This window comes from Somniosus microcephalus, chromosome 14, assembly GCF_052327205.1.
Source record: "Somniosus microcephalus isolate GS21.2 chromosome 14, FLI_Smic_1.0, whole genome shotgun sequence".
NCBI classification, from domain to species: Eukaryota; Metazoa; Chordata; class Chondrichthyes; order Squaliformes; family Somniosidae; genus Somniosus; species Somniosus microcephalus.
The window spans coordinates 102764888-102791641 of record NC_141000.1 but is presented as its reverse complement, the minus strand read 5'-3'; the positions used below and the strand labels follow the sequence as shown (position 1 = coordinate 102791641).

The window sequence follows — 26754 nt, the reverse complement described above, 5'->3', positions numbered from 1 at the left end:
CGAGAGCGTCAACCAACTGCGCATTTCCCTTTCACATCGGATTGTTTTCTTCGTCCCCGGCCGCCGTTTTTTTAAATATTTATCGCACTGCCGCCCCGTTTACCTCTGCTGCTTCTCCTCCTCGATCTCCTTTATCTTCTTCACCACAAAAGAACGGAAGATCTCCTCGATGTTGGTCGCCATGGCTCTCCCCTTCCTCCCGCCTGCGGCCTAGCGCACCCACAATGCACCTGCTGGGTCCACCCCCGCCGCCAGGGGCAGCAGCGCAAGACAAAAGGGAGACTGGGCTCCGAGACAGGCAGGCAGCATAACATTGGAACAGTAACATCAACAAGTACTTACATTTATATAGTGCCTTTAATGTAGTAAAACATCCCAAGGCACTTCACAGGAGCATAAATTATCAAACAAAATCTGACACTGAGCCATATGTGTCAGCTGTGGCTCAGTTGGTAGTACTCTTGCCTTTGAGTCAGAAGGTTGTGGGTTTAAGTCCCACTCCAGAGGCTTGAGCACAAAAATCTCAGCTGACACATCTGTCGGAGGTGCTGTCTTTTGGATGAGACATTAAATCGAGGCCCCGTCTGCGCTCTCAGGTGGACTTAAAAGATCCCATGGCACTATTTCAAAGAAGAACAGGGGAGTTATCTCCGGTGTCCTGGTGTCAATCAACATCACTGAAACAGATCATCTCATCATTATCACTTTGCTGTTTGTGGGAGCTTGCTGTGCGTATATTGGCTGCCGTGTTTCCTACATTACATCAGTGATGACACTTCAAAAGGACGTCCGGTGGTCGTGAAAGGCACTATATAAATGCAAGTCTTTCTTTTCTTTTCACATAAGGAGATATTAGGGCAGATGACCAAAAGCTTGGTCAAAGAGGTAGGTTTTAAAGGGCATCTTAAAGAATAACTTGCATTTCTATAATGTGTTTTGCAACCACCGGATGTCCCAAAGTGCTTTACAGCCAATGAAGTACTTTTGAAGTGTAATCACTGTTGTAATGTAGGAAACGCGGCAGCTAATTTGTGCACAGCAAGCTCCCACAAAAGCAATGTGATAATGACCAATCTGTTTTTAATTATGTTGATTGAGGGATAAATATTGGCCAGGACACCAGGGATAATTCCCCTGCTAAAGGAAAGAGAGGCGGAGAGGTTTAGGGAGGGAATTCAAGAGCTTAGGATCTTGGCAGCTGAAGGCACGGCCACTAATGGTGGAGCGATCGAAATCGGGGGTGCTCAAGGGGCCAGAATTAGAGGAGTGCATAGAACTCTGAGGGTTGTGGGGCTGTAGGTGATTACAGAGGTAGGGAGAGGCAAGACCAATGAGAATAGAGAGATATATCTGTCAAGCATATAGGAATCAAAATCAAATCAACTTTTATTGTCATTGTTAGTGCACAAGTGCAGTACAACGAAATGTAGGCTTGCGGCTCCCGAGAGTGTACATTTGGATCAAGACATTTAAACATTCAACATACATTTGGCTTGTAGTATATTAACAGAAACATAACCATAATAAAGTGCATTGGCAGATGTGCAGGCTTTAGAGTTTATTTGTGGAGTTCAGTAGGATGACAGCCCTGGGAAAGAAGCTGTTCCTAAATCTGGTCATACGGGTGCGAATGCATCTGTAGCGTCTCCCAGATGGCAGGAGGGCGAACAGACTGTGGCTGGGGTGGGTAGGGTCTTTGATGATGGACCGTGACCTCCGTAGACAGCGTTTCTGGTATATGTGCTCTATGGTCGGTAGCCGGGTGCCGGTAATGCATTGGGCAGTTTTGACTACCCGCTGCAGGGCTTTCCGGTCATAGTAGCTACAGCTGCCATACCATACTGTGATACAGTTCGTCAGGATGCTCTCTATTGTGCAGCGGTAAAAGTTAGAGAGGATCAGGGGTGACAGGTTACATCCCTTCAGCCTCCTTAGGAAATATAGGCGCTGCTGGGCCTTCTTCACCAGAGAGGAGGTATTGAGGAACCAGGAGAGGTCTTCCGTGATGTGGACTCCGAGGAACTTAAAGCTGTCCACCCTTTCCACCACAGCCCCATTGATGTGGATGGGGGTGTGACTTCCGCCTTTGGATTTCCTGAAGTCCACAATGATTTCTTTGGTTTTCTTGATGTTAAGGGCCAGGTTGTTATCGGCGCACCACTTCACGAGATGCTGGACCTCCTCCCTGTAGGCTGACTCATCGTTGTTGGTGATCTGGCCTACTACCATGGTGTCATCCGCAAACTTGATGATAGTGTTGGAACCATGAACAGCCACACAGTCGTGGGTGAAGAGGGAGTAGAGGAGGGGGCTCAGCACACATCCTTGTGGGGCCCCCGTGTTCAGGGTCGGGGGGGGGAGGTGTGGTTACCTAATTTGACAGACTGGGGTCTGTTTGTTCGGAAGTCCAGGGTCCAGTTGCAGAAGGAAGTGTTCAGGCCAAGAGTTTGGAGTTTGGTGGCCAGCTTGTTGGGGACGATAGTGTTGAATGCTGAGCTGTAGTCTATGAACAGCATTCTGATGTAGGTCTCCTTACCATCTAGGTGATTCAGTGCCGAGTGTAGAGCAGTTGTGATTGCATCCTCCGTTGATCTGTTTGCCCGATAGGCAAACTGGTGTTGGTCAAGGGAGGCAGGAACACTGGCTTTGATGTGGGCTAAGACCAGTCTCTCGAAACACTTCATTATGATGGGTGTGAGTGCGACAGGTCGATAGTCGTTCAGACACGTCACAGCCGCTTGTTTAGGCACAGGAATGATGGTGGCGGTCTTGAAGCATGTAGGGACTACTGCCTGGGCCAATGACAGGTTGAAGATGGCGGTGAAGACATCAGCCAGCTGATCAGCACATTCCTTGAGTACCCATCCAGGGATGCTATCCGGTCCAGCAGCTTTTCGTGTGTTCACTCCGCGTAGAACACCCCTCATGTCGGAGGTCGACAGAGTGAGCACCTGGTCTTCCGGGGGTGGCAAGGCTTTGGTAGCCGGCTCCCTGTTGTCCCTGTCGAAGCGAGCGTAGAAGTTGTTAAGCTCCTCCGGAAGGGAGGCATCGCTAACCGGGGGGCTGGTGTTTTTGCCCTTGTAGTCAGTGATGGAGTGGATGCCTTGCCACATGCGCCGGGGGTCCTAGTTGTTGTGGAAGTGATCTTCTATCCGCAGTGTCTGTTTCCTTTTGGTAGTCCTGATACCCTTTTTTAGGTTGGTCCTAGACACAAGACTGGAAAGCGCCAAATCTTGCTGCAAGTTAATATATATATATTTTGTAGCAACTGGCCTGAACAACAGCTAATGTTCTTTGCAATTTAAGGGAACTTTTTGGAGGGGCAAATCATAATATTTGATAACAGCTCATGTGATATACCTATCAATTCATCCAATGAAAAGCGACGAGTTAAGAAAGTAACTATAGGTTTTTATTGGCTAAATAACAGAGCCCACCCTCGTGGGTGATCGGATCCAACAAGGAGGAATACCAGCCAGTCGACCACCTTTATACCTGGGCAGGTAGGTGGAGCCATGGGCGGAGTCAGCAGTGGTCAGCCCAGGTATAACAGCGTGACAAGAGGCGACCTCGTATAGTGATACAACAGTGTGAACAGTGATAACCATAGAGTAACGATATAACAGTGATAACTATAGTGTAACGATAGTGAACGACAAAAGTGGTTTACCACATTCACCCCTTGTTTAGATTTGAGTCCGGCGGGGTGATGTGTACTACCAGTTCTGGTATGTCAATCTGTCCGGAGGCCTCGTAAGCCTTTCCGATCGTCGCAGCGGCGGTGTTGCATTCTCCGGTGGTGATGCTGGTGTCTGCGTGGTCGGCGAGGGCTCGTGGGGTTCCGGCATGCCGTCTACCTGAGCTGGAATCGGGGGGGGGGGGTGAAGGTGGTGTCTCCGGAATGCCCGAGGATGCGAGGTCTCGCAAGGAGACTGTGTCCTCCCGCCCGTCTGGGTATGCCACATAGGCGTACTGAGGGTTGGCATGCAGGAGGTTCACCCTCTTGACCAGGGGGTCCGTTTTATGGGCCCTCACGTGCTTTTGCAGCAGGACGGGCCCCGGAGAGGTCAGCCAGGTTGGTAGTGTGGTTCCCGTAGTCGACTTCCTGGGGGAAACAAACATTCGTTCATGGGGGGTGGCGTTAATGGCAGTGCAAAGTAGTGACCGGATGGAATGCAGCGCTGCCGGGAGGACTTCCTGCCAGCGGGAGGTTGGGAGGCCCTTAGACTTTAAGGCTAAGAGGACGGCCTTCCATACCGTCGCGTTCTCTCTTTCCACCTGGCCGTTCCCTCGGGGGTTGTAGCTGGTGGTCCTGCTTGCGGCAATACCTCTCGCTAGTAGGAACTGACGGAGTTCCTCGCTCATGAAGGAGGAGCCCCGGTCACTATGTATATAGTTTGGGAACCCGAACAAGGCGAAGAGGTCGTTCAGGCATTTAATGACCGTGGTACTGGTCATGTCTGGGCAGGGGAAGGCAAAAGGGAAACGGGAGTACTCATCAACAATGTTGAGGAAGTACACATTACGGTCAGAGGACGGGAGGGGCCCCTTAAAGTCGATGCTCAGGCACTCGAAGGGGCGGGTGGCCTTGATCAGGCTTGCTCTGTCCGGCCTAAAGAAGTGCGGTTTGCACTCGGCACAGGTCTGGCAGTTCCTGGTCATGGTCCTGACCTCCTCGATGGAGTAGGGCAGGTTGCGGGCCTTAATGAAGTGGTAAGGTCTGGTGACCCCGGGGTGGCAGAGGTCGTTGTGGAGGGTCTGAAGTCTATCACTTTGCGCGCTGGTGCATGTAATTCGTGACAGAGCATCAGGGGGTTCGTTCAGCTTACCTGGCCGGTACAAGATATCATAATCATAGGTGGAGAGCTCGATTCTCCACCTCAAGATCTTGTCATTCTTGATTTTGCCCCTCAGCTTGTTATTAAACATAAAAGCGACCGAACGCTGGTCGGTGAGGAGGGTAAATCGTTTGCCTGCCAGGTAATGCCTCCAGCGTCGTACCGCCTCCACAATCGCCTGGGCCTCCTTCTCGACCGACGAGTGTCGGATCTCAGGGCCCTGTAGGGTCCTTGAGAAGAAGGCCACTGGTCTCCCCTCCTGGTTAAGGGTAGCGGCTAGGGCAAAGTCGGATGCATCGCTCTCCACTTGGAAGGGGATGGACTCATCCACTGCGTGCATTGTGGCCTTGGCAATGTCTCCCTTAATGAGGGAGAAGGCTGCGCACACTTCCTCCGTAAGGGGGAAGGATGTGGACTTCATGAGGGGTCTGGCTTTGTCTGCATAATTGGGCACCCATTGGGCATAGTAGGCGAAGAGCCCCAGGGTTCTCATCAGAGCCTTTGGACAGTGGGGGAGGGGTAGCTCCATGAGGGGACGCATTCTTTCGGGGTCGGGGCCGATGACTCCGTTCTCTACTACACAGCCGAGGATGGCAAGGCGCGAGGTGTTAAACACACATTTCTCCTTATTGTAGGTGAGGTTCAGCCGTTGGGCCGTACGGAGGAATCTCTCCAGATTAATGTCATGGTCCTGCCGGTCGCGGCCGCAGATGGTGACGTTATCTAGGTAGGGAAACGTGGCGTGCAGCCCGTTCTGGTCAACCATCCGGTCCATCTCCCTTTGGAAGACCGAAACCCCGTTGGTGACGCTGAAGGGAACCCTAAGGAAGTGGTAGAGGCGGCCGTTCGCCTCGAAGGCGGTATACTGGCAGTCCTCAGGGCGGATAGGGAGTTGGTGGTAGGCCGACTTAAGGTCGATGGTAGAGAATACTCGGTATTGTGCGATCTGATTGACCATATCAGATATGTGGGGAAGGGGGTATGCGTCCAGCTGGGTGTACCTGTTTATGGTCTGGCTGTAGTCAATGACCAGGCGGTTTTTATTGCCGGTCTTAACGACCACGACCTGGGCACGCCAGGGGCTGGTGCTCCCTTCGATGATGCCCTCCTTCAGGAGACGCTGCACCTCAGAGCTAATGAAGGCTCTGTCCCCGGCGCTGTACCGCCTGCTCTTGGTAGCGACGGGTTTGCAGTCGGGGGTGAGGTTAGCGAACAGGGAAGGTGGCGGGACCTTGAGGGTGGATAGGCCGCAGGTGTTACGCGGTGGGCGGTTTAAAATCTGCTGGTTGTCGACTGTGAGTGGGGGGAGGGGTCCGCCGTATGCTAGCGTGACGCTTTGGAGGTGGGATTGGAAGTCTAGCCCTAGTAGGACGGCAGCGCATAGCTGGGGCAGGACGAGGAGTTTAACATTTTTATACTCCGTACCCTTAACCGACAGGGTCACAACACAGTAGCCGCTGATGTCTGTGGCGTGTGACCTCGATGCCATCGAGATCCGGTTGCGCGTTGGCTGGACAGGGAGGGAGTAGTGGCTCACCGTGTCTGGGTGGATGAAACTCTCCGTGCTTCCGCTGTCGAACAGGCAGGTCGTGGCGTGGCCGTTTACTTTGATGTCCATCATGGACTTGGACAGGTGATGCGGGCGGGCTTGGTCCAGTGTGACGGAGGCTAGTGTATAGCTGAGCGAGTTGCTGTAGTCTGCGGGTGAGGCGGTAGTCGGGTCTAGAGGCACGGTGGCGGTCGAGCGTGGTGGGTAAAATGGCGTCTCCCACGAGGTTGGACAAAATGGCGGAGAAGATGGCTGCCCCCATAACTCACATGAGGCACTGCTGGTGTCGGTTGCCTGGATCAAAGATGGCCGCCCCCATGACTCACATGTGGGGATGCTGGCCTCTGTTGCCTTGATGGAAGATGGCCGCCCCCACAGCTCGCATGAGGCACTGCTGGCCTCTGTCGATCCCCCTCTGCAGGCCTTTGCGAAGTGGCCTTTCTTCAAGCAGGTCGAGCAGGTCGCGTTTTTGGCAGGGCAGCGCGACCTCGGGTGTTTCGCCTGGCCGCAGAAGAAGCAGCCGGCGGCCCGATCGCGGGGGTCCGATGTCGGAGCCGGTACCGGGGGTGGCGGTCTCGATCGGGTCCGGGACGCCGACGCTGAGGTAGGTCCCAGGGGGGTTGCTGCAGGGGGTATTGCGGTCGGGGTCGGTCCCATGTCCCAGGGTCGCGAGTTACAGTACCTTGAGTATGCCTCGAGGCCCCGATGGGCCACTTCTAGAGAGCAAGCGAGGGCTGCAACTTTGTCCAGGTCGAGGTCCTTTGCTTCCAGTAGTCTTTGCCGTGAGTAGTCGGACCGCAGGCCTTTCACGAAGGCATCGCGGACATTGTCTTCAGTATTTTCTGCCGCCGTTACCGCTTTAAAGTTACAGTCTCTGCCGAGTGCTTGTAGCACCCGTAAAAATTCATCCACGGGCTCTCCTGGCTGTTGCGGGCGGGATCTTAGGAGGTGTCTGGCATACATGGAATTTACCGGGCTCTGGTACTGTCTTTTCAGCCGGTTGATGGCGTCCTCGTATGTTTTAAAGTCCCGGATGAGTGCGAATACTTTAGGGCTCACTTGGGCGGTCAGAACTCTTAGCTTGGATCTCTGAGGCACGCCAGATTCTCCCAGGTAGGACTCGAAACAGCTCAGCCAGTGTTCGAAGTCGAGGGCTGAGTTTGCAGCCAGTGGGTTTAGATCCAGGTACGGTGGTCTGAGGGCTCGCAGCCAAGCTGGCTGCTGTGGCTGTTGTAGCTCGGCGTCTGGCTGGTCGTTTTGCTGCTCGCTTTGCTGCTCAGGGAACGACATTTTAAAATTTAGCCAATAAAATTGATATACCTATCAATTCATCCAATGAAAAGCGACGAGTTAAGAAAGTAACTATAGGTTTTTATTGGCTAAATAACAGAGCCCACCCTCGTGGGTGATCGGATCCAACAAGGAGGAATACCAGCCAGTCGACCACCTTTATACCTGGGCAGGTAGGTGGAGTCATGGGCGGAGTCAGCAGTGGTCAGCCCAGGTATAACAGCGTGACAAGAGGCGACCTCGTATAGTGATACAACAGTGTGAACAGTGATAACCATAGAGTAACGATATAATAATAACTATAGTGTAACGATAGTGAACGACAAAAGTGGTTTACCACATCATGTTGCTGCAATTTGAAGATTTTTTTTTACAAATCAGAAACATTAACGCATTGAAATTTAATATGCCATAAACTTCCAGATGGAGCAGTGAAGAAAAACTGCCTGAAATCATTTAAGAAACAGTTAGATGCCCCGATGGGAGAGACAGATTATGAACACATGGGCTAAGATGAGACAAACATCTTTTCCTCATCTGTATCTTCTGACAGTGAGACAAGTCTTGCAAGCTGTTATAAAGTAGGCAATGTAAAACAAGTAAAAACAGAAATTGCTGGCGATTTACACACCTGAAGAGAAAAGACAACTTTCTGTTTTGACAGTAGACCCATACTCAGAATCAAAACTGGAAGACAAGCGATCTCCTTAATAGGATTGAATCAAACGAGGGGAGTGGGCGGGGGAATAAAAAGAAAACAACTGGTAGAAATCATCTGCAGATTTTGTCTTTTTATTGGTAGAAATCAAGTCAGGAATGCTCACTCTTGGCACAGAGAAGCAGTTAATGGATTGAATAGCCGGCAAACGGCAAAAATTTAAAAAAATAACAGGAAATGCTGGAAACTCAGCAGGTCGGTCAAGACAGTAACCTTTCAGGTGTGATAGCTTCATCAGAACTGCTGTTTCAACTGAGTATCTCTTTTTTAGGTGGGCCAGTGGGGATGATACCAGTTTATGCTGTGAGCCACCCGTCAATCTTTAAGCACTCGCCACTAATAAATTTCAATTGACCCTACCTAAACAACAATCATTTTCAGATACTCACGCCGTGTATTGCAGAAATTATCTACATTCCCCCACAGTATCCACCAGTCACAAACAGCTGAGCAATCCAGGGGACACCGCAATATTGGTGCTCAATGGCCACCCGGGCATACATCAGAGCTCTAAACATGGGCAAGCAGGCAGAGACCATTCCAGGAGATCCTACGCATCCTGGACCTGTATCTGCTGGATTTTGTCAGGCCCAGGAGCAGACCCACCAGGAGGCTCTCTGATCTGCTTGCCCTGATTTACCAAAGATTAATAGTAAGCGTAAATTGCAACCAAAAATCAAGGAGCAGCCTTGTCTGTTCTCTCCATAAATGGTAACTGGCCCGCTGTGCATTTCCAGCAGCTTCAGTTTTTGTATTTAGCTTTTATGAATAGGGGGAAATTGGTGAATGATTATACAAAATCACCTCAGCGAGGCAGTGAAATGGCATTAAAACATGTAAAAGAAGTGAAAAGTTAAAACAGTGAAACGGCATGGGGAAGACACAAACATTAAAGTAAGAAAATATAGGGAATAGAAAGAAAAAGACTGAAACTGCAGAAAATCCAAAAAAAATACTGTAGATTTACAGGAGCAGACAAGTCAACACCTCAGATGTCCTCTTTCCCAAAGCTGTGTTGTAACAAAGGGTTTATCTCCAAATGTCAACTCACCACCTTCCCCTACCGCATACGGACTTGCCGTGCACTCCTATCAACTCTACTGATTATGGAGTCCTGGAGTGCAGACCAGGCGCTGTGGACACTCTGTGTCTCTGAATCACTGGGAGTTGTCAGGTTGGTTGTGAGGCACAGGCTGAATAGGACTTCCTTAGTGGGGTCTTTGAGTGCTCCAGCGTTGATTTTCCTGTGGCATTGCTTCTGTTGCCGCCGCTGTTTTGGGCTACAATGATGGAGATGACAGAGCGGATTAGGCGGTGGTCTGTCCAGCAGTCGTCAACGCCTGTCATGGCGCGGGTAATGCGGACGTCCTTGCGGTCCCTTGCTCGGACGATGTAGTCCAGCAGAAGCCAGTGCTTGGAGCGAGGGTGTTGCCATGAAGCTTTGTACTTGTCTCTCTGACGGAACATGGTGTTGGTTATCACAAGGCCATGTTCTAAGTATTTCATCCCTAGCCCATCTTGGAAAATAGTATGGGCACTACAATTGGCCTCAGCACCCTAGATGGGGTGGGAAAAAAAACTAGTGTTCCTGATTATTATCCAATTACCCTTTCTGAAAATGCACCGTTGTGATCACCAATCGAGGACAGAATTGGGTTCAGTTGTGATGCTCCCATAGTTGAATAGTCTTCCAACATTCACTAGGCTCTCTGCACCTTTAAGATTCTCTTGGTCATCTGTCCTAATGTCTCCTTTGGCTCGGTGTCAATTTTTATCTGATTACAAGCCTGTGAAGCACCTTGGGACATTTTACTACATTAAAGGCGTTGTTGTAGGCTTGCAAATGAAGTTTGAAGTTGGGCGAGGTCCCACAGACATGTGGCACCCATTAAACTATAACCCAGAGAAGAGAAGGGTAAAAAAAAAAATCAGGATCAATGTAAATTGTGTAGTATAACTGGTTTACCCAGTGCAGAATGGAATTTTGATGCTAGAGTGGAAATGAAATATAAATCAATGTTGCATTTTGCTCTGCAACTCCTCCCTCAAAAAGACTTGCATTTATATAGCACCTTTCGTGACCTCAGGATTTCCCAAAGTGCTTTACAGCCAATGAAATACTTGTGAAGTGTAGTCACTGTTGTAATGTATGAAACACGGCAGCCAATTTGCGCATAGCAAGTTCCCACAAACAGCAACCAGTTAATGTTTTTTTTAAAGTGATGTTGATTGAGAGATAAATATTTTGGTTTTTTTTGTTTTGGCCAGGACAGAGGATAACTCCCCTGCTCGTCTTCATAATGGTGCCATGGGATCTTTTACATCCACCCGAGACAGCAGACAGGGCTTCGGTTTAATGTCTCACCCAAAAGCACCTTTGTATGCGCTTATTAAAAACAGCTGACTCACAAATCTACTGTTTTTTTTTAAGTTGCGTTGTGCTTCAATTAAACAAAGCCCAGGAAAAATGCAAAAAAAAGTTTACTTAGCAATATAGATCTAGGGAATGTTCCTGGAATGCTGGTAGTTAGCAAATAATGTCATTCAAGAGAGAATCAGTTCCTTCTACAGTCTGACAGAAAAGGCACTGTTGTTTTAACTTGCCAACACAAATATCAACTACAATACATCACAAGGCCATAGGAAGCAAAAGTGATTTTATAGCCAGCGCACTCACTGGGCTGAATGGCCTCCTTCTGTGCTGTACTATTTTATGAATTTATATAACCTCATCTCAAGAACGAGAATTAAAAGTCCATGTAAATTAGTCCATGTTTTAGAAATCAAATTTGTATGTGATATCTTTTAAATTTGCCATATATTTCTCCATTTCTTAATTATTGCACAGGCTAATCTGAATGAGCATATGCAATTAATCTGCAAGAAATCAAATGTCATCTGTGCTCTACAAGACCTCTCATCCAGCTGAATAACTTGTCATTTTTAAGTAATCGGTTGCAAAAGATTTAATTAAACCTACTGCAAAGTAGCCAATATACAATCGAGGTGGCTGGGAAACACTGACAACCCCCCATGCTTAAGATTAGCTGAGCATTTAGAAGATGGACAAATTCGACACCCCTTCCCCCACCTCAAAAGCAGTGATCCAGAAGAAAAACTGTTATTTAAGAGGGAATACTTGAAGACAAATATTAAAATGGATAGAAGGAAAAGGCCAGGAAGTGGGATTAAAGTATATCTTTTAAATCGTACAGCATATCTCAGCATATGCTTTAATCTACTTTTTTCCTTCTTTTACCCCCATAAGTGGCTTGGGGCATTTTCTGTTAACAGCAAATTGTTCTTGTTATAGCTCCAGTGTGGAGAGCTGGCATCATACCCTGGGCCAAGTTGCTATATTCTTTATTGAAATTTCAGGATTCTATATAGGATTTAGAAGTGATTACTGAAAATTAATTACAGAATGAAAATTGTGTATTGACATTTGGCCTGGTAAAGCATCCAGCGAAAATTCAATTTTCTTTTTCAAGGACACAGTTTTAAAAGGATAGTGTGAGGAAGAAGCAATACCGTACTTTTAAAAAGACATTCAAAAAAATATTTATAAATCAAGCTCATGTGAAAGGTGAGATCCTATGCTAATGTGATAACTTGTCAGCTCACTGTGGAGGATGCTCCCATGGAGGCAATTCCAAGACCAAACGAGCCCTACAAATCTCAGAATTGAAACATCAACGTCCGATTTTAACTCAAAACGCAAATCGGGCAGGTGGGAAGCCCCCATGACGTCATTGGCATGAAGCCCAAGCAATTTTAACTCCCAGGTCTCCTTTCCACGTGTGAAGTTGGATTCCCGGCCGAACCCAGTGAAATCGCCACCTGGCTGGCGGACGGCAACGAGATTTCGGGTGGCAGGAGGCCGCTGCTGGGGACCCGAGGGAACAGATCCTGGCTTAAAAGTAAGTGGTGATGGGGGCCAGTGGGGACGGGGTGCAGAGTTGATTGCAGTCAGGGGTGGTTGAGGGAAACCTGGGCCAGGGGAGGCACAAAGTTTCCAGAGGAGCACTCCTGGATCACAAGGAAACTATTAAAAAAAAATGTAAATACTGACATTGCTGGGCTGCTTCTTCCCCAGCTTCTGATTGCTGCCAGGTTACACTGGTGGGATTGGCACTGCGCACAACTTGCGATCTGTGCATTTATGCATTGGGCCATCAGGAAGCTCTTGCCCTATTTCAGCATGAAGAGGTAAATTGTTTATTTTCAGTCTCACACCCATCTAATATGAAATATTTCAGCCTTGCAGTGTAGCTTCAGGCCAGAAGAGGGGTACAGGTTTGCTTATGGTACAGCTTTCTGGGCAGCATGGCATCCTTGTTTAGTTGTTTTATACGCAGTAACACTCTATTTGATTCAAGTTGGCTTGCTGAGTTCTATGCAGTGCAGCTTGCGAAAACAGCCCTTATTATATGTACTGCCAAGATGGCTTCCAGCACCGACCAAGGCTGTAAGATTGGTAACCGGCTTTTGTCTCTATAAACTGCTTTTGCTTTTTTCTGACTGTAGCCAGCATTTCATCCAAAGTTGCTAAGACTGCTCTGTAAGTTGGGCAGGATGTTACGAGCCTCTCGTTACACTATTCCTAATTCTCTGCACTGTGACTTTTAAAGAAAGGGTAGATGGTGTAATCAAAGTCTGGTGTCTTCAGCTGGCTAGAAATACTTCCACACACTTTAGCTTTTCTCTTCAGGCTAAGAATGTAAACTCCAGTTTTTTCTGAATTCTTAAATACCTTGGAGAATTGCTAAACAACAGAGTAGAACGTATATTTGCAAGTTTTATTACCACAATAAAAAATGTAGTGAAAATGGGCGTACAGATTTTGTTTTATTCTTCTTTTCTGCAATTTCCTGTTATTCTCTGTGGAAAAAATCTTTTTTTTTTGATGAAAAAGTAAGTCATTCTGTTAATGATAATCTAGTTGAAGTAACAGGAAATCAAAACGAGTACAATTTAGCACACAGGAGAGTTACTATGATTCGCTTCTCCATTTAATGACATGTGGACAAGGGTTTGGAATGTACCACAGGAGATACAAAAAGCAAATCAGAAGGGATTTGAATTTGGTTCGGTTTCGAATACTTTCCCCCCCTCAAAAACTTAGCTTTTGTAACAAGTCAGAATGAGCCCCTGTTGCATGGCTTCAGCTGCAATCCTGTATTTTCCAGCAAATCTTGCCATCTTCTCCTAAACGTACTGCTCCACTGGTCACCAGATGGAGAGCAGCAGGGTATGCCACATGCTCAACTTCTTTCACTCTTTCGGACAGGGTCTCTTCAGTATCCCCCACCTTCACTGGCACAACTTTCTGTACGATAATCGCTCCAGCATCAATTTCTTCCTGAAATAGCAGAATACAATTAGAAGAAAAAGTGGGACATCATCAGCTAAGCTCAGGATAAACCAGGAATTAAACCTGAGACTTTGTGTGAATGTGGCTTAATATTGTACCTAGTGCCGCTTTTACGCACTAGGCCATTGGGAGAGCTCTGAACTCATTTTTGTCACCCATTTCATTTTCTGCTTGCAATTCCCCTTGTGCGTGTCACCGAACAGTTCTCCTATGTCTTGCATCTTCCTGGTCCGGAGACCTCACCCAAGATTCCTCTAAAGCTGGTGCGCAGAAGTATACCAGGATTTATTTAAGGGTAAGCTAGAGAAGCACCCGAGGGATAGAGGTATGCTGATAGAGTTAGATGAAGAAGAGTGGGAGGAGGCTCGTGTGGAGCACAAACGCCGGCACAGACCAGTTGGGTCGAATGGCCCGTTTCAGTGCTGTATACTCGATGTAACATTTATCTCGATACTCTTCCCCAATGAGACGGATGCTGTTCCACTTAGTCAGGTCCAGATAAATGTTTGGGGGGGGGGGGGGGGCGCATGCATCACAAGGAGAGACAAGGAGGACAAGAGGAGTTCTACTCCACATTATCCTCTCAATAAGATATACCTGCGCAGCTCAAGGGAACAAGACCTGAAAGGCCTAACCACAAAGCAGGACTAGAGGAGACAACGGGGGATAACTGCCATAATCGCCAACTGCAGAATAAGAGGGCCAATTAAAAATCCTACACCAAATTCCACCCTACCCTGACAGATGAATGTTGAAGGAATTGTAGCATAGCAGCACTCTACTGCATATATTCTGGTCATGTCCCTTCCTCCAACTGGCAAACCTAGAGGCTACTGGGACCACGATGAGTCTTACTATGACCCCAAGTCCAGCTCCAAACACAAGAAGGTTCCCATTACACCAATTCATATTTCACCTTTATTGCTGAGAAGGTAGAACCCGCAGAGGTAGCACAACCCAACATCCCTCACAAGAAAATGTGGGAAAACATCTGTGGGATGCCAATCCAAGTGAGTAAAACGCAGACCGTGCGTGGAAATGGGAAAGTACAATCACGAGCGGGCCCCTACCCTGCAGGCCCAGCGACCCCAGATACGCATTGCCCACACCAACACCGCGGGAGACTATGTGGTACCCAAACCCGGCCTTCCCACATTACCCATCAACATGCTGTTATCCATCCTCCTCCCCTGACCCTTCAAGGAAAGGCCCTAACACGGTCTATGTAGTCAGTGTCTGCAAGTACCCAAGAAAACATTAATTCAATAACCTTTAAAAAAAAAACAATAAATCTTTTCACAATGGCAGGAGGGGGCATTACTTATTATTAAGTACAAATGTTCTAGGAATGACTCGACTGATAAATGTTAAAGAAGCCACACGCCACCACCAAGAGTAGGCTCCCAGAGTTAGCTGGAGGGAGCGCTGCCTCCAAAAGCAACATAATTGCAAACGGGACCTCAAATCAAATGTGGTCAATTTTCAGGCCGCAAGTGGACTGAGCCACACAGCCTACCTGTACAGACCAGTGAAGTGGTTCTGCACTCGCTGACCATATTCGAGAACCGAATTTTGGGAGTAATTTTGTAGCTTCCGCTCAGGTCCTGAATGACGTAAAAAAATTCTGTTTATATTTCAAGATCCCCCAACACGACAATAATTGTGCGTGCGCAGCTGTTTTTAAAACTGTAGTTTGTGACTCTGTATCTGGCCGCTATACCGTCACTGATGGCTGGGGAAGGTAGGCGAGTGCGAAACCACTTCACTTGGAATTAAAATCCAATACATCGGCCTAGAAATTGAGTGCCCTTAGCGCCGATTTTGCGGCGCTAGAGGGCCTAGCGCTGCATTTGGCGCCGGCGCCGAAATTGCCTGGGGCCCTTACGCCGCGGTAGACCGGTAGCGCTGCGCCGGCACCGATGACGTCATCGGTGTGCGCAGCGTCCCGGTTGCCATGCCGACGGGCCCCAGCGCCGAAATTCAGTTGCGGCCGCCTCGCCCGTGACAGCCGCAACTAAGACTCTGGCAACAGAGTCTTACGAGTCTTTGCGCCGGCGCATTAAAGGCCCCGCGGCGGCCGGCCGCTTTCCCGCCGGCCGCCTGGCCGCAGCTCCCTCCCCGGACTTCCCCCCCCCCCCCCCCAGAACAGAAGCAAGCCCGGCACTTGTCCGAGGTGCCGGGCTCATTTTTTAAAAGATTTTCGCGGGCCGCGATCGGGTGCAGGCAGCTCCTCCTTAAGGGAAGGAGGAGGCCTGCACTTCCCGAGCCTGCCGCACCGCATCGGGTGCCGCAGCGCCGGAATTGCGGCGCGAAACGGCAGTTAGCGCCGATTTACCGCCGCAAAGACCCTTCAGTAGCGCCGGCAGCCGTTTGGGCGCGGCCCTGCTGAATTTTTGGCGCGCGCAGGGGGACTTAGCGCCGGCACTAACTTCCGGCGCTAAAGCCCTGGCTAAGCCAAAACTCAATTTCTAGGCCACTGTGTTTGGCTCTAGAACAGTGGTGTCTCCCATTGGTCCTGTGCCTAGAATGCCAGTGTGACCAACTGTGGTGATCATTGCTCAAGGCCCAACTGAAGAAAGCACTAAGGGGGATTTGAAGTGAAAACTGAGGTAAAGAGATGGAATATGTGGGGGGCAATAAACTGAAAATAAAAGGCGGAATACTTACAGCTACAAAATGCACAGAACAGCCAGTCACTTGTACTCCGGCCTGCAGCACCTGCCTGTGTGCGTTAACGCCCTTAAAAGAAGGCAGCAGTGATGGATGGATATTCAACAGTTTACCTAGAAGACAGTTTACAATTAGAGAACGTCCAATTTGACCGATTTAAAAAATAAATGTTCAGTGACTTACCACTTTTATAGCTGGATTGAAAGTAATGAATAACCCAGCTACAAAGTTAAACATTGGATAATTCAATACAGTCAAGTGTACACCCAAGTCCAATATGGACTCCTGTTATTTTTAAACACCAACATGTAATGGAGTCTTTAATAAGGGACAATTATTTGTATGTAATTTTGCAGCCTATAAATCTCTTCTCACCACATTATTTATGTTCCTATAAAAAATAATTCTGAGCTATTGAAACAGTCCTAATGATAGCTGCAGTTAATCTACTTATTTTAAATGAACAGATAGTAACTTAGGGAGAGATGAACAATTAACTGCAGCACACTATACTCTCACTCAACAATGGTCTCAAGATTAAGGCCATGTCAGACCTACTACAGGAAACTTTGTGCTATCCGGCACCCACGGGACCGAGCTGCTGCCGTTGCCTCAAAACTTCCGGATAGACCAGCGTCAATGTTATCAGATAGGAGCTTTTCATCTCCGTATCTGACAACAAAGACTGTTGCTTAGCAACAGCTTGTCAACACTCGGCCCGTGGCTTGGAAGCGTCTCTGAAGCTGTTGCTAAGATACAGAGACACCTTCCAGAGCCTGCCGTATCTGACCACAAACACTATTCCTCAGCAACAGCTTGTAAACACTCAGCCCAGTAGCTTGGAAGCGTCTCTGAAGCTGTTGCTAAGCTACAAAGACGCTTTCCAGAGCCTGCCTGTGAAAAGAATGCTAGGAGAAGAAAAAAAACCTAACCAAAATGGCTGCTGATTTCTGCCGTTAGATCGAAGCTGCCGGACATTCAACCTCCGGATAGCACAAAGTTTCCTGTATAGTCAATGCTAAAGTATCAAATTTGATGTTATGAAATATCTTTATACTTCTATGTGCTTGCTCAGTATTCAGATTTTGAACATGCCAAAAAAAAAATCTTTTACTTCTGGTGTAGGGCTACTAGTAGACTGTTCAGATTAATTGGGGGGAAAAATATCAATAGTTACCATTCCATTTCTTGACAAAGGGACCCGAGAGGATTCTCATAAATCCCGCAAGGCAGACCAGTTCAACAGAGAATTCCTGAAGTACCTGATCAACGGTGCTGTCAAATTCAGAGCGGCTTCCATATAATTTATGGTCAATTACCTACAGATTTTCAAATGTAAAAGAATTCAAATCAGGTAAATCCTAGGAATTATTAAAAAAAAACAATTGCTAATGTCAGAAAATGGAGCTTAAAAAATACATACATAGGCTTCACACTTTAGGAAGGATGTGAAGGCTTTGGAGAGGGTACAGAAGAGATTTACTACGATGCTTCCAGGGATGAGGGATTACAGTTACGTGGATAGACTGCAGAAGCTGGGGTTGATCTCCTTAGAGCAGAGAAGGCTAAGAAGAGATTTGATAGAGGTGTTTAAAATTATGAAGGGTTTAGATAGAGTAACTAAAGAGAAACTGTTTCCAATGGCTGAAAGGTCAAAAACGAGGGGGCACAGATTTAAGTTGATTGGCAAAAGATGAGGAATAAGTGGTTAGGATTTGGAATGCACTGCCTGATAGGGCGGTGGATACAGATTCAATAGTAGCCTTCAAAAGGGAATTGGATAAATACTTGAAGGAGAAAAAATTGCAGGGATATGGGGAAAGAGCAGGGGAGTGGGACTAACTGGATTGCTCTTCGAAAGAGCCAGCGCAGACTCGATGGGCCGAATGGCCTCCTTCTGTGCTGTGCTATTCTATGATTAAGTTTTTCTTCTGAAGTCAAATGTGACAACAGAACTGTGCTTCAGCCAGCTATAAGCCATGGTGCTATTTGCAGTAGCTAAAATTCCATGCTTATAAAAGGGATCCCAGACAGTCCAGGCTTATGGGTTAATAACCAAGTATTCCATTAAACTTCTCACAGGGTCAGTGCATGGGCTCCTGTTTCAAGATTGATCACAGCTCAATTGTTAATTATTACTGCATTTGTATATTTGAAGTAGTTTCTTGCTACCCACATTTACCAGTGAACAACCCAGAGGACCTCCACTCTACCCCATTCCTCTTCCAGAGATACTCCTACATCCATTTAACCCCGAGTTCTCTCACTAGCATAAAGCAGGCCCAACATCTGTCCCCCATAGTCCTCATTCAAAACCAAGGACCATGAATCACACCTTCTTCAGTTAGTGTAATGCTTATCATGTGTCTAAAATAAAGCACATTGACAGACATGTACTACTTAAACTATGTCCTAATGTAAAGGAATAGCCATATTTCAGAAAAATACACCATCCTATGAACAGAATTCTGACTTTATTAAAACACGATAAACTGGGTTTAAAAATCTAAAAAGCCTCAATCGACAGAAGCTGTGAATACAGGCTTCTGAGATAAGATGGTTTGTTGGCACAAAGTTGTAAACACCATACAAGCTTTCGAAATGGGAATCGGTTGTTAATACTAAGACAATAGCCCTGTTGAAACAGCAGGTTGGAGGTTCCTCTATGTCTGAACATTGGAAGAAACACAATAGCAATGCCCACGTTAACATTAAAAAACATGTGCCTTTGAAAAAATGACATCAAGTAAAAATACCTGCCGTAAAACGATGCCACCTTCCACACCAGTGCTTCCGACATGCCTTCCTTTTTCCTCAACCGAGGATTCCCCTCTACCGTGGTTGACACGGCCCTCGACTGGGTCCGTTCTATCTCCCGCACTTCTGCCCTTACCCCTGCCCCTCCCTCCCGGAACCACGATAGGGTTCCCCTTGTCCTCACCTTTCACCCCACCAGCCTCCACATTCAACAGATCATCCTCCACCATTTCTGCCACCTCCAACGTGATCCCACCACCAAACGCATCTTCCCCTCCCCTCCCCTTTCAGCATTCCATAGGGACTGCTCCCTCCGAGACACCCTAGTCCACTCCTCCACCACCCCCAGCACCCCTTCCCCTTCGCCCGGCACCTTCCCGTGCAAGCGCGGGAGATGCAACACCTGCCCATATACCTCCGCCCTTCCCACTGTCCAGGGCCCCAAACACCCCTTCCAGGTGAAACAGCGATTTACTTGTACTTCTTGCAATCTAGTATACTGTATTCACTGCTCACGATGTGGTCTCCTCTACATTAGGGAGACCAAACGCAGAGTGGGTGACCGCTGTGCGGAATACCTGTGTTCAGTCCATAAGGGTGACCTGAACTTCTGGTCGCCTGTCATTTTAATTCACCGCTCCATTCCCACTCAGACCTCACCGTCTGCAGCCTCTTGCATTGTTCCACGGAAGCTCAGCGTAAACTTGAGGAACAGCACCTCATCTTCTGATTAGGCACTTTACAGCCTTCCGGACTCAATATCGAGTTCAACAATTTCAGATCATAACCTCGGCCCCTATTATATTTTTATATTTTTTATCCACACTTTTGGTTTGTGCCTTTTCCTTTTTTTTCTCTCTCTCCCACACGGCAGCTGTCTCTCACTCTGCCAGCGCATTTCACACTTCATCCAGAGCCATTGTTTGTTTCTTTACCTGTCCTATTACTATCTCGGCTCACCTTGTATATCTCTTAATGTCTCTTCTTTCATCCCCTTCCCCATTTCCCAGCCCCCAAACTGCTTTTTAAACTTTTCTTTTCCTGCCTTTTTTTCCTCAGTTCTGTAGAAGGGTTTCGACCCGAAACGTTGACTCTGTTTCTCTCTCCACGGATGTTGCCTGGCCTGCTGAGTTTTTCCAGCGTTTTCTGTTGTTATTTATGACTAGAGATAATTAGCTTACATCAGCAGAAAACTTCAAAGGATATACCACTGCAAAAAGATATAAAATATAGAGCTTTCAGATAGGAAGTCAGAAGTCGCTGGAAGGGGCAAGCGATTCTCAACTTCAGAGGCAGGATCTGTAAGTTTTTAACTCTGAGTCTCGGGGATCAAGAGATACTTTTATTTGATTTTGGTGGACATTCTGGATTAAGAATAATAAGAAATGTAAAAATGTAACGAAGTTAAGATTTGAGAATAAGGATCTCTGAGAATAAGAAATGTAAGCTATTTGCATTTTGAACTGTTAAAGTTGCGATTGAATCACCAGCTGTTAGCTGCATGTCGGTTCTTTAATAAATCTATATATTTTTAGAATTGTCTCAAATAGTATTTCTGTATCAAACTCGCAAACTCAATTTCTGTACACTCTTTTGTGAGGAGTTGCAGAATTCTGGGGGGGTTTTCCGGACCCTCATAATATCCAGACGGTTACAGTCTAGTTAAACTTATTAAAAGTGCTATCTGGAAGACGGTAACATCTTCAAGTCGTTCCTTTCCTTTAGAGAGAGCTAGCCTGGACCTTTAGACCCAATTAAGCGTCTTATAGAATTCGGCTATCTCTAACTTTAGTTGAAGGTGAACATCTGGGGAATACGCCTGATCTGGGGTAGCCCGAAAAGGGCTAGGACTAGTAATTATCCCTTCACTAATACCTCAATGATATAGTATTTACCCGTGTATGTACCCAACACTTCTGTCTTTCTGCTCACTATATACTGAAAATTTAAGTTAAAAAAGGCCAGGTGATCTACTTCCAAGTCTCTCACCAACACAGACGATTTCAAGTATTTACTGTGCTTTTTGCAGTGTTGACATCTTTGGATTTTGTGCCGCATTCCACAATTGGCTTAGGGTACGTGGCTCTCCAAATTGTCTTTCTTCTTGGGTGGGGCGGGGGGGAATAGAAAGTAAAGAAAGAAGCACCCAGGCCCCTTTTTCTACACCTCTAATGAGCAGTATAGCTGAAATTTGGAGTCAATGTGTGGTAAATGACCAGGATCACCATGTACATTTTACATTGGATGCTCTGCTCTCATTAGTTTCAATGTCAGAGAATAAAGCAGGACCAACTTAAAACCTCCAAAGAACAGATCTTGTTCTTCAAATGCCAATATATGTGTAGAAGCATAATCTAGGTTTAGTGGGTTTCTAGCATTTCCATTTTACGATTTGAATGCTGGATTAAAGATCGACGGTAACACACTAGCTACTGGGGACGGGGAAAACGCTACCGTCCTCGTGATACGCGTCTGCTCTTTTTCTTGGACCCTGGGTTTTACTCACATGCAACATTTACTGGTTATATTTTGAATTTGATCAGCCCACCAGGGGGCTGCAGCGCACTCACCCTTGTAGGAATGCCAGCTCTGGTTGCTTTCTTCAGCCCCTCTACGCCTGTTTTGTTGGAGATAACAATTGCTATTTCCGCACAACTGGCAGGATCCTTTGTGTGTTCTATAATGGCCTGAAGGTTTGTCCCTTAAAAGGAAAAAAGAAAAATGTAAACAGTAGCAACAAGTGTTCAGGGAAACTTACCATTCCATTTCTTGAAAATGCCTAAACATAATTCCATCTGGAGGGAAACTGAAACTTTGAAAGGTCTTCCCAACTGTACACAACTGTTAGCTCCCAGAGATACAAAGCTCACCTTAAGGGGAAATCAAAGCTTCACCTGCTATTCCGTGAGGGCAAGGCTGTCACGTTCCAGCAAATGGTGAACAATTTTCATGTCACACAGAGGACTTATTTTGCTTCTTCCAGGTCTACCACTAACCCACATAGCCCAACTGCAACAGAAGCCAACTAGCATGAGTATTTCTTCCACAACCTGCAAAGGTCCCTAGAAACACGACTCCACCCACTTCAACACCTTGGACTTTAGATCGAGAGAGCACAGAAAACCTAACAGTGACCAGTGAATGAACCAAGGAAATAAGAACAGATATGAAAGCAGCTTCCAAAACCCTTAGGTGTAGACTGTTAAGAGAGGGCCAACTCAATGCCATGCAAACTTTCAAACGCCAAATTCAAGACACGCTGAAGGGCCCGTGGTCAAAAAAAGATACATCGCTGCACATTTCAGACAGTGGTCCCATAGTCTGAAGACCCACAAGGTCCCCTTGCATCTGCTCGATGAGGGCTCCCACAGCGGACAGACGAGCAGAGATCTTGCTGTTAGCAATGAGAAAGGGCGTGCCACATTAAGGAAATACATACAAACTTCCTCCTCAATAGTATGTCAAATTGAACAAGTACGGTTCTGGCTGGAACTAGGGAAACACGAAGCAATCCAAAAGCCCTTCCTTTCAGCTTATTCAGGGTGCAACTGAATAAAATGTTCTTTCATCTATAATTATTCCCACTCGACATTGGAGAAACCCACCTGTTCCGGAGATGAGAATGCCCACTCTCATTCTCCGAGTCTGCCCACAATCCTGCGATAAACCATCACCAGCAGCACTTTGATCAGACTGCTGGTTTAAATGTAGTGTTTTCATGAGATTTTTAATTGCTACCTCTTCACAGCCTAAAAAGAGAAAAAAAGTGTGAAATACTTCTTTAAAACTGTTTTTTTTAAATGCTCAATTAGCTGAATTGGATAATAAACTGTACAAGGTGCTATCTCGTAACAAAATAGATAGGCAGCAACTAAAAATATTTTCCAGCACGCTCCACATTATAATTAAAGGTCAAGATGATCAGCTGATTCTCAGTTACATTTTTCACTATAATAGAGAAAAAAAAGAGCAGAATTGCTATTCTGTTGAATATATGTTTCACACTCCCAATCTCTCTCTCACTCCCAATCTCTCTCTCTCTCACTCCCAATCTCTCTCTCTCTCACACTCCCACTCTCTCTCTCTCACACTCCCAATCTCTCTCTCTCTCTCACTCCCAATCTCTCTCTCACACTCCCAATCTCTCTCTCTCTCACACTCTCCCAATCTCTCTCTCTCTCACTCCCAATCTCTCTCTCTCTCACGCTCCCAGTCTCTCGCTCTCTCTCTCTCTCTCTCACGCTCCCAGTCTCTCTCTCTCACACTCCCAGTCTCTCTCTCTCTCTCTCACACACACTCCCAATCTTTCTCTCTCACTCCCAGTCTCTCTCTCTCTCGCACACTCCCAGTCTCTCTCTCACACACTCCCAATCTCTCTCTCTCTCTCCCTCACTCCCAGTCTCTCTCTCTCACACACACACTCCCAGTCTCTCTCTCTCTCCCAGTCTCTCTCTCTCTCTCCCCCAGTCTCTCTCTCTCTCACTCCCTCCCAGTCTCTCTCACACACTCCCAGTCTCTCTCTCTCTCACACACTCCCAGTCTCTCCCTCTCTCTCACACTCCCACTCTCTCTCTCTCACACTCCCACTCTCTCTCTCTCACTCCCACTCTCTCGCTCGCTCTCTTTCTGTCTCTTTCTCTCTCTCACACTTCCAGTCTCTCTCTCTCTCACACTCCCACTCTCTCGCTCGCTCTCTTTCTGTCTCTTTCTCTCTCTCACACTCCGTCTCTCTCTCTCTTCCCCCCCAATCTCTCTCTCTTTCTCTTCTCCCCCCAGTCTCTCTCTCCCCCAGTCTCTCTCTCTCCTTCCCTCTCCCCTTCCCCCTCTCTCTCCTTCCCCCTCTCTCTCCTTCCCCCCTCTCTCCTTCCCTCTCTCCTTCCCCCTCTCTCTCTCTCTCTCCTTCCCTCTCTCTCTCTCTCCTTCCCTCTCACTCTCCTTCCCTCTCTCTCGCCTTCCCTCTCTCTCTCCTTCCCTCTCTCTCTCTCTCCTTCCCTCTCTCTCTCTCTCCTTCCATCTCTCTCTCCTTCCCCTTCTCTCTCTCTCCTTCCCCCTCTCTCTCTCTCCTTCCCCCTCTCTCTCCTTCCCCCTCTCTCTCCTTCCCCCTCTCTCTCTCCTTCCCTCTCTCTCTCTCCTTCCCTCTCTCTCTCTCTCCTTCCCTCTCTCTCCCCTTCCCTCTCTCTCTCCTTCCCTCTCTCTCTCCTTCCCTCTCTCTCTCCTTCCCCCTCTCTCCTTCTCCCTCTCTCCTTCCCCCTCTCTCTCTCCTTCCCTCTCTCTCTCTCTCTCTCTCCCCTTCCCGCTCTCTCTCTCTCCTTCCCTCTCTCTCTCTCTCCTTCCCTCTCTCTCTCTCTCCTTCCCTCTCTCTCTCTCTCCTTCCCTCTCTCTCTCTCTCCTTCCCTCTCTCTCTCTCTCCTTCCCTCTCTCTCTCTCTCTCCTTCCCTCTCTCTCTCTCTCTCCTTCCCTCTCTCTCTCTCTCCCCCTCTCTCTCTCTCCCCTTCCCTCTCTCTCTCTCTCTCCTTCCCTCTCTCTCTCTCTCCCCCCTTCCCTCTCTCTCTCCTTCCCTCTCTCTCTCCTTCCCTCTCTCTCTCCCCCTCTCCTTCCCTCTCTCTCCCTCTCCTTCCCTCTCTCTCTCCCTCTCCTTCCCTCTCTCTCCCCTTCCCTCTCTCTCTCTCCTTCCCTCTTTCTCTTCCCCCCAGTCGCTCCCTCTCTCTCTTCCAACAACAACATGCCCTCAAAAAAGCCTCGGCACCGCCGGGCACCCCCAGCTAGTGTTCTATAAAGGGACAGGTTTGTTCCTCTCCTTCCCCGCTCCATCACTCCACCAGTTTGGAGCACGAGCACAAGAAGGAGTAATGCACGAAAGATCTTCTCCTAAACTAATTTTAACCAGCAATTCAACACAGTAAAAAGGGTAAGACACCACCAGCAAGTGCACAGATATGGTCTCTCCTCTCCCTCAATTTCTTCCCCATCTCTCCTGAAGGCACCCAAATCTTGCTGGGGTATGGTTGTGCGCGCGTTGGTTTGGTGGGCAATGACAGACCTTCGGTGAACCTATATGGCAAGTATCAGCAGGCAATCTGATCATGGAGGATATCACAGCTGAGCCCACTCCTGTTCTCACCCGATATCCACACTCGTATTTGCCAGTAGAAGTCACTAGGTAGCCTTCAGGAGTGGAACCGCTGGCTGAATTATCCCCTTCTACCCCAGAGAGACCGAGACCCTAATTGTGATCAGCTAATTTAGTAGAGGTTACACATCTAGCTACCTTCCAGCTGAGGTTACAGGAAATGATCAGGAGTGGGAACCTTGTTTGTTTGTCTCCTTAGCCCCAACCACCAAGTTCAACTCTCTCAACCTCCCCCACTTCTGCCCGAGTGAGATTGGCTAACTTAAAACAGGCGAGGGATCAATTAAGAGACTTTCCTGGTCTCTGTGTCTCAGTGCCACAGCATGTGGTGCATTTAGCCACTGCACCATCAGAACAGCTGATGTCTTCCAATTGCTAAACTCCACCAACTCATCGCGAATTCAGTAACAATGATCTTTGAAGCAATAAAAACAGAAAATGCTGGAAATACCCAGCAGGTCAGGCAGCTGCTGATATTTCCAGCATTTTCTGTTTTTATTTCAGATTCCAGCATCCGCAGTATTTTGCTATTGTATCTTCAGTGGATTGGCGGTTAGGATCAGATCAGCCATGATCTTATTGAATGGCGGAGCAGGCTTGAGGGGCCGATTGGCCTACTCCTGCTCCTATTTCTTATGTTATGTTCTTATGGTAGGCAAATAATTACTGTTATAAACAATTAAGTTTTACCAGCCTAGCCTAATAATTAGAAAATCGGCAGGAACTCTGATAAACAACATTCTTGACAGCTTGCTCCTTCCTTCACCACGCGTACACAGTTAATGGACAATACGTAACCTGTTTTATGCGGCACAACGTTTCCGATGGTCCACGCCTCGTAGTGGCTTTGTACACTTTGCAACACGTCTTCAGCTTTCTCTTCATCCACGATGAGCACAGCTCCCACTCCACAGTTAAAAGTGCGAGCCATCTCCTCTTCAGAAAGGGCCCCATCTCTCTGTAGCCACGAAAAGATTTCAGGAATCTTCCAACATGATGCATCTTTTAAACGTCAATAAAAAGGTACCATTGAAGTATTGGAGGAGAATCTGAAGTTCTTCAGAGTTCACACATTTTGTTACTGATTCCCTTCCCTCACAAATGAATGCACTCTCTCAGCAACAGAAGTATTTAGAAAAAAAGATTTTGGGTCATTTCAAAGTAAAAGATTATTCAATACTTAAAAGCGTATTGACTGTATAACAACACAGATTAAGGTGTTTTTAACAGTACTGGGTTAGAATACAATCTCAGAAACTGAGGCTCAAATCCAGCCCCAAGAGATGGAATTCAAATCTTCTCTCTATGCCAATTGTAAGAGTCTTAAGTGAAGTTGGCTCAGGCCATTCAATCCCATTGCTGGTGGACCTGAATCCACAGTGCAAGGCTGGCAGTCATTCACAAAGGTCTCAGAAAGCAAAAGTAGCT

At 47.3% G+C, this 26754-nt stretch overlaps 2 protein-coding genes across 8 annotated transcripts in view; both read right to left on the bottom strand.

The window, feature by feature from the left end:
* sonb (SON DNA and RNA binding protein b) overlaps positions 1-316 on the bottom strand; it is a 58114-nt gene extending 57798 nt beyond the window's left edge. For all 3 annotated transcript variants that reach the window (XR_015080868.1, XM_086007095.1, XM_086007092.1), the window contains exon 1: positions 104-316. Coding sequence is in view for 2 of the 3 variants with exons in the window: in XM_086007095.1 (XP_085863221.1) it covers positions 104-183 (80 nt within the window). In the remaining variant the exon portion in view is untranslated. The remainder of the gene's footprint in view (positions 1-103) is intronic.
* Positions 317-13368: 13052 nt separating this feature from the next.
* The window catches only part of gart (phosphoribosylglycinamide formyltransferase), a 77810-nt gene continuing 64424 nt past the window's right edge, over positions 13369-26754 (bottom strand). For 4 of the 5 annotated variants that reach the window (XM_086007088.1, XM_086007089.1, XM_086007087.1 and 1 more), the window contains 6 exons: positions 26125-26328; positions 22802-22945; positions 21767-21897; positions 17617-17758; positions 16437-16552; positions 13369-13757 (listed from right to left, as the gene is read on the bottom strand). In XM_086007088.1, coding sequence (XP_085863214.1) covers positions 13560-13757; positions 16437-16552; positions 17617-17758; positions 21767-21897; positions 22802-22945; positions 26125-26328 — 935 coding nt within the window. In that variant the 3' untranslated portion in view covers positions 13369-13559. Of the gene's footprint in view, positions 13758-16435; positions 16553-17616; positions 17759-21766; positions 21898-22801; positions 22946-26124; positions 26329-26754 lie in introns of those variants that run through there. The other variant, XM_086007091.1, reaches the window with a different exon arrangement.